The sequence below is a fragment of the Protopterus annectens genome, chromosome 1.part2 (genome assembly GCF_019279795.1).
Source record: "Protopterus annectens isolate FY-2018-M chromosome 1.part2, PAN1.0, whole genome shotgun sequence".
Taxonomy (NCBI): Eukaryota; Metazoa; Chordata; order Ceratodontiformes; family Protopteridae; genus Protopterus; species Protopterus annectens.
The window spans coordinates 242063195-242075382 of NC_056727.1; the positions used below are offsets into that span (position 1 = coordinate 242063195).

At 36.8% G+C, this 12188-nt stretch overlaps 1 protein-coding gene across 7 annotated transcripts in view; it reads left to right on the forward strand.

Moving 5' to 3' along the window:
• MEIS1 (Meis homeobox 1) overlaps positions 1–12188 on the forward strand; it is a 575725-nt gene that overhangs the window by 285682 nt on the left and 277855 nt on the right. For all 7 annotated transcript variants that reach the window (XM_044055841.1, XM_044055794.1, XM_044055816.1 and 4 more), the window contains exon 8: positions 10711–10856. In XM_044055841.1, coding sequence (XP_043911776.1) covers positions 10711–10856 — 146 coding nt within the window. The remainder of the gene's footprint in view (positions 1–10710; positions 10857–12188) is intronic.

A 12188-nucleotide genomic window follows, 5' to 3' on the forward strand; every position in this document is an offset into this window, starting at 1 on the left:
GTTTACATATATATGGATCTACTTCAGAAGACAGACAAACCAAAAGACTGAATCCCAAAATACTGGAAACTCAAAAAAACTGAAAAAATTTTTAATGGGTGATTAGCCTAGTAACCTCCTATGATCCTATATAAATACCCGCAATTGTACATACATCTATTTAAAGAATATGATCTGAGGTATTATGATCTGAGGTATTATGGCATATACTTCTTTCTGACAGAAGCAGCCCTTCCATAGATAATCACTGACAAAATATTTTCAGTGGCATTTTATGTTTTTTTAATAAATGCTTCTAACACCTTTGAATTATCATCACCTTGCCGATTTAGCACATTTGGGGACTGAGCTGTAAGGTCAAGTGTATATGTAATTCTGTGCTGTATGTCTGCTGTCTTCTTATTTTACTGATTCATGGATCTGTTTTGCAAATTGAATAGCTGTTGCTAGCCCATTGGTAGTATCCCACTATTAGTTAATCAAATGTGCAAACAAGTAAATCCAGTGAACGATTAACCTAATATCTGTGATTCATTTTCTCAGGTCAGGTGGAAAAGAAATACTGATTTTCTTCTAAGGGTAATTATTTGGGAGCGAGGCGATGACCTGCTTTGTAGTCTTACTTTTGATTCCCTCCATATCTGTTTGCCTGTTTTGTGACTTCTGAATAAGTCATTTAACCAGACAGCTCTCTTGGATCACCCCTTAAATGAAGCCCCTGTGTTTAGGTGGATTGCCTAGTTAAAACAATTAATAATAATGACAACAAGGAATAAGCCCGACTGAGAGGAGTGCAAATGCTAAAGGATGCTTAAAGGTGAGTAAATCAGATTATCATTCTCCTGTTTATTATTCTGACAGACTGAGAAAAATGACAGGAAAACTATGGAGACCTCTTTTTCATACTGTTTTTGGCCAGCAGTGCATGCTTTTGTCTGAAACTTTGTCTCAGAATTGAAGGATCAGTAATTTTCAAATTTATATCGATACTATTTAATTTTTAGTGGCAGCAATTTTTTTTTGAAACTTTACAAAATGTCGGCTATCCAAACATCATGAATGCTGTAGAGAATGTTTCAAACAGAAACTGATTTTTGTAGGTGCTGTTCTTTCTGCATCATTTGCAATGACTTTTTTTTTCAGTTGTGGGGGGAAGGGGAATCTTGACCTGTATGAGCTGAACCCCTGCTGACATAGTCATCTACTCATTGAATGGCCTGAATACGATAAACACTGCTTTATCTTTTCTTGAAAGGAACAAGATAGCAAGGCTTAAATGCCTGGGTGTGCTTAAATGGGTAACTCTGGGATGTTTGAACTGACTGTTTGAAATCTGAGCACACCGTCAGCCTGAAAGTTGCCACAGGTCACCAACCTTACTCTGCAGGGACAGGCCTTGGTCTCACAAGAAACTGTCCATGGGCGAATTATAGTACAAATTCCTTTCTCAGGCTGCCTAGCCTCGCTCTCACTAGAGCATGGCCTGTAAAATTTTGTGAAAACAATTGTTAAAAATTATTTGAAAAGCATCGATCTTTGTTGAGACTTTTGACAGCATGATTTACAGTGTAGGGTTTTGATAGCTTGATAATTGAAATATAGAGTCAACGCTTCCTATGTTTGCTGTGTGGAATAATTTCAAGTCTTCCTATGTCTGTTATATGGAATATTTTTTAAACACTCTTGCTGCCGTGTACTTTTCTCATGCTTCCAGCAGTTTGACAGGCAATGTGTGTGCTTCACTGATTTTAAATCCTTTTAGACTAATTTGTGAGATAGCAGAAAAACTGCTAGTACCTTTGGATTTAATGTGCAAAAACAGAGAAGCAGGTATTGAAAATTAAAGTGCCATTTCAAACAATCATATCAAAACAGATTACCTTAAATTCTTCTGATAATGTCACACAAAGCTGAAAGATAACACAACTGGGGATTTCATTTCAGGCATAAAGACTCTTGGTATATCAGACTTATCAGTTCATCATAGATAAAGAGTGCTAACTTGAGTTACATAAATTCTGCATTGTCATTTTTAAGGGGATGTCTAACCATGTGCAGTTTCTCCCCCCAAATTGCCAGAGGCCATTTTAGAGAGCCTCTGGCCCCCAAGTCACTGGCCTGCTACTTAATTGCCACTCGGACTTCTTGACACATGGGCAGATAATATGACATTTTCAGTTCCTGTCACTAGCGAGTGCCACAGCATTGCTTGCACTAGTTGCTAAGAAGCTGTCAGAAACCATTAGCAGTTGGCCAAAGTTGCCCTATGGCATTTCCTCATGGCATCAGCAAAATGAGCATAAATCACCCAGCGGAGCCTGCTGCTATACTAATGAGGCTGTATGCTACTTTATGGACTAACATCATTTTTATGATTATTTCCACCTTTTCAGTTTGCCTTAATAATTTGCCTTCATTTGTCAGCAGAAGTTGGCTCAAGAAATAAAGTCGCTGCTGACATTTTACAAATGCAGTTAGTTCATAGCTACCTCAATGTGGTTATCTGAGTGCTTTTTGAGTGAGTTTAGTGATGCTAAAAGAAATTAGCCCTAGATCTCACAAAGGTGAATAGTATCAAGTTGCAGTAAGAATAGATATGTCCATAATAGCAAATGTCTCTACCTTACTCAATAAATGTGTCTCTCATAGGTCAGTGCTCAGTAGAAAAAATAAGGAAAGAAGAGGTTAAACAATTTATTGAAACCAACGATCTTCAAACAAAATATTTTGCTTTGCACTGGTCGCTCTCTGTCTGTTGCAATATCCCCTTTCAGCATATCTGTTACTCTGACTCGCGTGGGACGAGACCTGAGTTTATTGTTTTAGGCTTTTCTGAACGTACACTAGCATTTAACACAGGATTGAAAGCATTTGCTTTCAATGAAAATCTTGTCTTAGATTACAGTTCAGTAGTGTAATTTCCCTCCCAGATGGGAGCAAAGTAGCTCTATTTTCCTAAACACAGTAGGAAGAACAAACAGCATTAAGCCAAGGACGTTTTTGGCTCGAGCTAATGATATAATGAAACATGTTATTTTTGGAGGGGATAAGTCACAGTTGAGCACTGCAAAGGTGAACTGACTTTGCTGAATAAGCTTTCTGCACTGTACCTGGGCACATTTACTTACAAACACATTCTGTTATTGGCACGTCTCCTTTAATATACTAGAAATAAACAAGAGTGTCTCTGGTGAATGATGTTTTATAAGGAATGCAGAAAGCCTTTTCCCTCCTAATGGCGTATATAATTCAGATGCCCTGAAGGCATGCTTTCAGGAATTCTTTTGCCTGAGGTAATGGGAAGATAAGACTGTTTTAAGGTCTTGATTATTCTATTGATGCACAAAGCTGGAAAAAAAAGTCATCTCCATTGGAGTACAGTAGATATTTCCATAAATTATCAATGAATTTTCTGTAGATAGGCAATGGGCATTGCCTGCTAAGTTATTCTGAAAGGGATTTACATGAGTGGAAAGAGTTATAAAAGCAGAGGGTAAAATTCTGATATGTTAATAGTCATATCTGCGTGCTATTTATTGTGGCATACAGTCTTCTCAGATCATGAATGCCTTTGTCCTGATGTACACACAGTATTCAAAATGAAATATGGGCTTTGACGAGTAAAAATACTTTTGAGTTCTCCTTTCACTGTTGTTTTTATAGCGAGTTATTATTCAGTGCAGAATTACTATTTCTCAGCATAAAAAATCCTTTTTGTACCAGGTCGTCAGAGAATGTATTAGTCGTAGCTGTTAGTAATGCTTATAATTGTGGTCAATAATAAAGAATTATTGGGTTCTACTTTCATTAAATACCGAAGAGGTCATAAGGGCAGTCACTAGTCCATGAGCACAAAAGCATCAAAATTCAATCTTTCATATGTGTTTAACTACGTATAATGGATTCTAACGGAAGTATTAACCTACAGTGATACTCTTTTTCCTTGCAGTAGCAGAACAGCAGTTATATTAGTGTTTTATGTTTTTAGAAGTTATCCATAAATTATTATCAGCCAACTGTGAACAGACTGCTTCCAAGTAAATTGTCATGTTTTATAAAATGTAAAACCTGTACTAAAACTATGCCTATCCCAAATGTCCAGTGATCCAGCCGCACTGGCTAAGTTTGACCTATTTGGAGGTATGCACTTGCAATTTCTTCATTTATAGTCTATCACCCTGCGAGAGTACTTTTATTTCCCTGTCCTTTTCTGTTTGGATTTCTCACATGGTCAGCTGTCTTGCACATCTGTTGTACTCTGTCACCACTGTCACTCCTCAATTTGTATACTTACTCAATTCCTTTACTGACTTTAAACACCTCCGGTCATCTTGCTGCCAGTGAGGAGTAACTGCTTCCTGTACTGCATCTGTTTTTTAAGTGGCCACCAACAGCTCTGCACTGTGATGTTTCTTCATTTCTTTTCCAACTTTGTGCACATCAGAAAAGTGCAGCTAATTAAACATTAAGATGACCCAAAGAGTGCATAGATTTCATTTAGAAAATGTGAATATTTTACTTCATTTATGTTATTTTAAGAAATGCAAAAGTGCTTGACTGAACGTTATTCTTCCATGTCTAAGTATAGCTGGTCTCCCATGATGCTGACTGTGCAGCCATATGGGATCCCAAAGCAAAACCACTACCCCAGTAAAAGTCTCAGCTGCACACATGACCTCAAACTGTTTTTGTGTACTGCTATTCAGTTTTGTGTTTCTGCTGAAAATTATTTTTGAATTAATATCCATGTTAAATGACAAAGTACAAGAAAAAAAGTATAAGTCACAGGTCAGCATCTGTTACAAATCTGCCTATGTCCTGTCTCCATCCACTAGAGTACCTCTCTTCAGAAGGATCCTCCTTCCCCATCTGGAATACTGTCTCCTAGCTTTCTCCTTAATTTTAGTGCAGAAGCTCTCCACTTTTTGGATGTGCAGAGTCATCACATCTCCCTCACTCCTGAAAGTAAACAACACTGGACTGGCTGGTGTGTTCTAAGTGAAAAAAATCAGGCAGCCACCTACAGCCTTGTTTTGAAACTTAGGTACAAAAGCTGCAGTGTAGCATCAGCTGAAATGCATTCTCCCTATATGCATCATCTTTGGTAAGCTGAATCTCTCTTCTATTTTTTATTTTTTTTCCTTTAGACCCTAGTCTGTTCTAAGAGTTGCAGGCAGTGTTTTTTTTTTGTTCCTGGGCAAAAAGTATTTAAAGAAAACTTCACTGGTGTTGGACTGATTTTTATATTTTCAGGAGAGGTGTGGAGAGACAACAGGAAGTAAGATTTGCCTGTGAGTGCTTTGGATGAATTCCTCATCTTTCAGCTGTTTGTATATATGCCATCCTCTGGAGACATTACTGATCCTTTCTTTGACATAGACTGTAACTGACAGTGTTTAAATTTTGAGATTTTATCTTTTAATGTTGTTATAATGTGGTATATTGCATTTCATAAACCCTTTCCACTTATATTGTTGTTCCTATCTTTCAGCTCTACTAACATACTGCAGAACGTGGCACATTACCCTAATCATGAAACAGGATCTCTTATTTGTTGCCTTTTGCTTCCTACTATTGTATCACATAGATTGTGTGTACCCTGACCACAGAGTGGTCTGTTTTGCTTTGGCCTGCTAGTAGTACTATCTTTACTACATTTATATAACTTCCTTAGACTAAGTCATGGTTTAAAATAGTCTCCAAGCTCACTTAGCCTTTTGCTAAATGGATAGAGAGACACACAGGTATATGATAGATAAATTGTTTCCCTTCTTAATACTTTGCAGATGTTCATCTCTTTTAACATTAATTTACTTCTTTATCATGCAAACAAGAACTGTTACTATTACCTAAGGCTTTATCAATATCTCCCCATAACAGGTTATGTAAAACATACAGCCTTTTTATAAACTTGTTCTGAGTATATATGTCACAGAAAAAAAATCACTGAGACTTACTTCCTAACTTTATCCCCTTTATATGTCGCACTTCTTATAAGTTTGTCTTTCAGGTATTCATTTCTATTTGTGGTAAACCTATAAGGAATTCCTTATTTACCATATTATTCAAACTCTTCCATATCATCCAACCTACTTATTAGTTATTTTAGAGTTTCCATAAACAGTATTTCAATGCTGTTGTAAAGCACCATGTATCTTACTTACTATATAATTTTCTTAATTTTCTAATGAGTAATTCTATATCACTTCCATCCATCTGCTATTTTGTTGTGTCGTTACAAGGGAAATTGCACCCAGTAATATGTTTTATTTTTCTCTTCATAATGTTTCCTTTCTCTTGACCCCATTCTGCAGAGTGTCATATGTAAAGTGACATGTGATTTTACTATCCCTGCATATGTTTTCTCCCTGTAACAGATAATTCATTTTTTGGGCTTCGCTAGAACTGCTATTTCTTTTGTTTTTTCACTTTTTCACTATAACTTATAGCTGGAGTATTGTAATTTCTATCTTTCTTTGGCTTTCTCTGACAAGAGAGTATAAGCCCAGTGATCTTACATGGAAATGCATTTTTTCCACTTATATGGATTGTTTTTGTCACTAAACTCAGGTTATTACCATATGTGAACATAGTAACACAAACTCATAAATAAACAGGATCTTTGTTCAAGACCTCAGCTCCCCTTCACAACTACAGACTGCAGGTGCTACCCGATTCGATTTGTCACTTTGAAACTCCACCTTCACATCATTTGTGAGCGACATCATGCAATACTCGAACTCAATCACTCACTATGAGAGCTATTTCTTCCCATCTGAAGATGGCAGTCAATCTTCTTGACCACATATCTTGTACTCAAATTTGAATGTGATGAGGGCTGTGGACAGACAGAGCCACAAGGACAACATCATCTAAACACTGCAAAGGTACTACATCTACATCTTCAAGGTGGAACTCTCCCAGTCTTAACTGAAACATGATATCCGGGCCTTGAAAAAGTCAAATACAAGAGATGCAAGATGCGTGAGTCTTGCTCTGCCTTCCTAAATGTAACTGAATGCAAACAAATTCAATGTAGCTCTTCCCTGATTTTATAGTCAGATGGAATCAGGTAGCATTAACCTTGGTACCCAGTACTTCTACAGGATCTCCTCCAGCACCTACAGAGGCATGTGATCATAAGCCTTCATCAAAGCCTCAAAACAGCAAACGTCCATGTCTGCTACCACATTCCTGCAATACTAAAGAGCTTCCTAAAACCAGGATTCTGCTATCTATTAGCTTTCCCTTTCCAACATTCTAGTATAGGCTTTTCCAGAGAAGCCTAGGAGTATGATTACCTATGGATGGAGCACTCCATCTTTTTTAATTTGTGAAATATTGCCACCACAGAGACATCAATAGTAGATTTAGGAATGCAGAACATATCTGGAGGGGTATAACTGGGAAAAACAGCTGCCCTGGTTTATTTTAAACTGATGAGCCTTTACCTGACTTCTCTTCAAATCATGGACTATCTATACTAAGCATATTCGTAGGCAAGGGAAGACACCCAAGCAATTAAGGTCAATGGTTAGTGACAGATACTGTAGTCATGACAGACCAGAAGCTGTAGTGGACAGGTAGTGAGGACAGAGATGAGACTTGCCTACTGAGGGCCAGTTGATGACAGCTGGATTTTCTGAACAGGGAGTTAAGTGACCAAACTGGGAGACCAAGATAAGCTGTGAGGATTTCTTGGGAATCTCTGGTAGAAGAACCTGTGTGAGATGAGTCAGATCTTTAGTTGGATTCCAAGTGAATCGGCTCCAGCTTCCTAGAAGACTTCAAATGAGCTTCAAGTGAGGCCAGGAGTAGTGAATCTCAAGTAGTGCTGACAGCAAGAAGCTGTAATAGAGGGTGTTCAGTGTCTATCATGGTGGTAATTCCAGGATAATCTGCCGAACATTAGTGTAGAAGGAAATTGTCAGACTGAAGAAAGGAATATGGCTTGTGTTACAAAGGTCTTTTGTTTTCTTTCAGGGCCCAGTCAACAATGTCTTCTTGAAAGGGACCACAATAACTTCCTCTCATCTTCTGACAGTGTAGAGTTAACTGTACTAAAGTCCCTTTTGATACCTATGATGATATTTATTTTAACAGATTAATATACAGCTGTTAGGGTAAGGAATGAACTGAAGTTCAAATAATTGTAGAGATATGTGTCTGGGCTTGTCACAAATAGGGATAGCAATTTTTAGATAAACCTGTAGATTACAGACTGTATGATGGTAATACAGTTACATCTAATAAATCAAACAGAATTACTGCCTGTGCAGATAATCTCATTGAAAGGTTTTTGAAAGGTTGTATGCATTATACACCATGTTCTTGCATTTTAAAGGGGAGAAAAACTGCAGCACTTCATATGTATTGTTTCTGTCAGTTTGTAATTATTTATATTTAATATAGACAAAAACAAGAGGAAGTTGTACATTAGGGTAGATTGTTTTATGCTAAACATTAAGAAGAAAAGCCTTAAATGTACTTCGACTGAACAACTAGGTGTAGACAGTATGGGGCATGATTTTAGCTTTGTGAATTTGGATCTAAACATTAAGAAGAAAAGTCTTAAATGTACTTCGATTGAATGTCTGGGTGTAGACAGTATGGGGCATGATTTTAGCTTTGTGAATCTGGATTAGCACACAGATTGTGGTGAAGGTGATTAAAGTATGTTGCTTTAAAGCAGAACTAATAGTAATATTTGGGGCATGTTTGGTTTAAAGCAGAACTAATAGTAATATTTGGGGCATGTTTGCATTGTACTATAAAGAAAGATTTTAGTCTGAAACCCTTTTGAGTTTTAACATGTACCAGAAGATGCCATTTGCTAGATATGAATTCCTTGTGTTTTAGAATGTTTTACTAATTTCAGAGTTTCTTATTTAAGAACATACTACTTGGGATCTGATTTATTTGATTCACTGTATCACTTTTTGTTATATTATTTTGCAAAATGTGGGTTTCATGAGCAGAACTGTCATCAGCTTTGGCATATTCAAATCCCAGTTTGATGAACCCACCTTAGAATGGCTTTTTTTATCAAAAATTAACATTTCAATCCGATTAGTACATGTTCTGTATTCTGAGATGATGATGAACTCAAGATGTTGTGTTGCACAGTAGTGGTACAAATAATGGATAAGATCCTAGTTAAAAAAGTTTATTTTTTAGGTGCTTGGTACTTTCTGCTTTTGGTAACTAGTACTCCCTGGCAATTTTTCAAAGTATGCTTCAGTGAGCTGTTCTACTTCCATTTACTGCAGACCATACTTGCTCTATGCTGCTGTACAGTGTTATATTTTAGTAACAGAGGTTTAAAGGATCAAACCGAGACCCAGTTAAAAAGTTTAGTCATGATCAAAACTTGTAGAAAACAGTTTCTTGTTGAGAAGTCAGCATTTTCGACAGAGAGAATTGTTCTGCCTTTTCTTTTGTGGGATCCTCATATCTTACTTTAAATTGTGGGACTGCTCATACAATAAGCTGAGGTCATTACACCATGCAGCAAAAATGTGTCTTTTTACAGACAGCTTGGCAGGAAAGGCCAGTTTTATTCTTTTACCAAAAAAAAAAAAAAAAACTTTTGTGCTTACAAGCATCTGTATTTATTTGATCTGTGTTTATTTTATTTTTGCCCTCCCTTGGTACTCATCAAGGTCCCCTTCCTTCTCTTGCTCTACTGTACCCAATTACTACCCCCCAGTAGGTGAAAACCCTACTACTCATTTGTTCCTCCTAGGGTGAGAGATGAACAGTGGGCAAGAGAGACTTCACCAATCTGTGGATGGGGGGAGGGTTGTCTTTGAGAAAACCACCCCACACTGCATGCCAATAACATGCCATGTGTTCAGTGGACATGATACTGACTTCTGTGAATTGCATAACCCCCCACAAGATAGCCCTGGCTCTCTTGAAGCCATTACTTCCATTGGATCTCTGATCTCTACCTGGGATTCACCCATGGGTGTATGCACCCCAGATGTGAACTTCTTCCTTACCTGCTTAGAAAGAAGTGAGATGGTATTGGCATTTCATTCCTCTCCTGCCCCACATCAGCTCCAGCAAGTGCCCAAGCCTCTAGTTGGGTGCCTGGGTATTAGTAAGGGCTTTATCCTTTTAAATCAATGAAGCTGGCATCCATGTTCATTAATGCAATAGTTTGAAGTATTTTGTTCCAAGAAGTGCCCCACTTCTTTATTTAAATGATTTGTTTTGCTAATATGTTGTAAACAATATAACATTTAAGTGGACTTGTGATTCATGTTAACCTAGGGAAATTATATCTAAGGCAAAACTACATCATTAGTTAAAAAGTGGCTTTTTTTAATGATTGATTTATTGAGATATTTTGTCACTGTCCTATAGTGGTATATAGTTAGTAAAATGGTATTGTCAGAAATTGTATTCATTTTGAAAAGTTAGTATATGAAATTTTCAGTGTAAATAAAAACATTTCTGTTATTTTATCACTTTGAAATAATCTTTAGAAAGTACAAAATTAAAAATGTAAGTGCAAGCTTTGTCATGCTGTAACGTACCTAGCATAACAACCATAATAGGTGTTTTTATTAATGATCAATGTACTTAAACTGCTGTGAATCCTTGCACTCATGTGTTGTATTGTGTAACTGAAACAACAATTGTTGTACTGTGTAACTGAAACAACAATAACAATGTGATTAATGTCCTTTCCTGTACTTCCAGGTGACTGTTTGGACAACAGTGTGGCGTCTCCCAGCACAGGAGATGATGACGACCCAGACAAGGACAAAAAGCATCATAAAAAACGAGGAATCTTTCCCAAAGTAGCCACAAATATCATGAGGGCGTGGCTTTTTCAACATCTAACAGTAAGTGCATTTATATAGTAATACTAACATCACAACAAAAAATAAAAGCAATCAAACGTAAACATAGAGCTGGGTCAAACGTAGTATGTATACATTAAGTCAGAATGATGCATTTTTCCAGACGCTTTAACAGTATCTCTGTTTTAACATGCAGTGAAAGATCAAGCTTTCGTTTGATGATGAAATGTAGAGCATATCTGCATTTCATGTGTTTTAGGTGGTACTCTCTAGATGATATATGTTTATTGTGGACATTCAGTATTACATTTACTTTTCATATAACCTAGTTTTCAATTCAGCCCAGGAAGTGGGATTAGCTGATACATTCTAAATTACACGTTTAGTGTTCCTATATTACTTTATGTGTGAGTGTGTGTGTGTGTGTGGGGGTGAGAGTGATATACAGATATGTAACACAACAACTATTTTCTGTATAGTGGACATGGTTTTATGCACTTTATTGGTGATAGATGTTGCATGTGTTTTTGTATATCCTGTGTTATTGCTGATATTTGGATAGCATTTAACAAAACAAGAGGAGAAGGGGATCTAGACAAACACCACTGTATTACAAGTAGAGATCACTGGTGTAATAGAAAAGAAACAATTTGGTCAAAGAGTAGGAGGCTGAATATAATGTTATGGTAGTATGCATGTTTTTTGTGTTCATATCGTGTACTGTTAATGAAAAGAATTTGTCTTATCCTGCTGGACATTGGGTGACAGCATTCCTCTTCCTGCAGGCATTGGGTGATAACATTCCTCTGGTTTTCCCTGTTAGGTCACTGTCTACAATTTTTAATTCTGAGAGTGTGTGCGTCTCTCTTGCATAGTCCAGTAAAGAGCTATAATTTACAGTTACAGCATAAGTGAAACTCCTTTCTTAAGAGTTAGTTGTTGGAGAAATATTTTAAGTTATACTGCAGTGCTAAGTAAACAAGTGCAAAGCCTTGTCAGTTTTTGGACAGTAAAATGTTGCTTTTATCCATGTGCTTCTCAAAGATTAAGGACAGTTTAGGATATTAAGAGTTGCTACTTAAATGCCTTATCACAGTTTTTAGATTTTGACTCTCCGTCTCACGTAATTGAACTAGAGCTGGTACTCATGACACCTGGTTAAGGTGAGAGGAAGATTTGCAAACTTGCTAGAATTAAATCCTGTCAGGATTAAGATTTTAATGTACCATGATAGATCTTTTAACATCTAATAATTAGCACAGATCAAAACTATGTCCAAGGATTATCCAAGAAACAAATGATTTATAGTAATATTTATATAGGTAATGCAGAAACAAGCATACCTGAGTTATTGCTTACTAGTCTGTGCTTTAT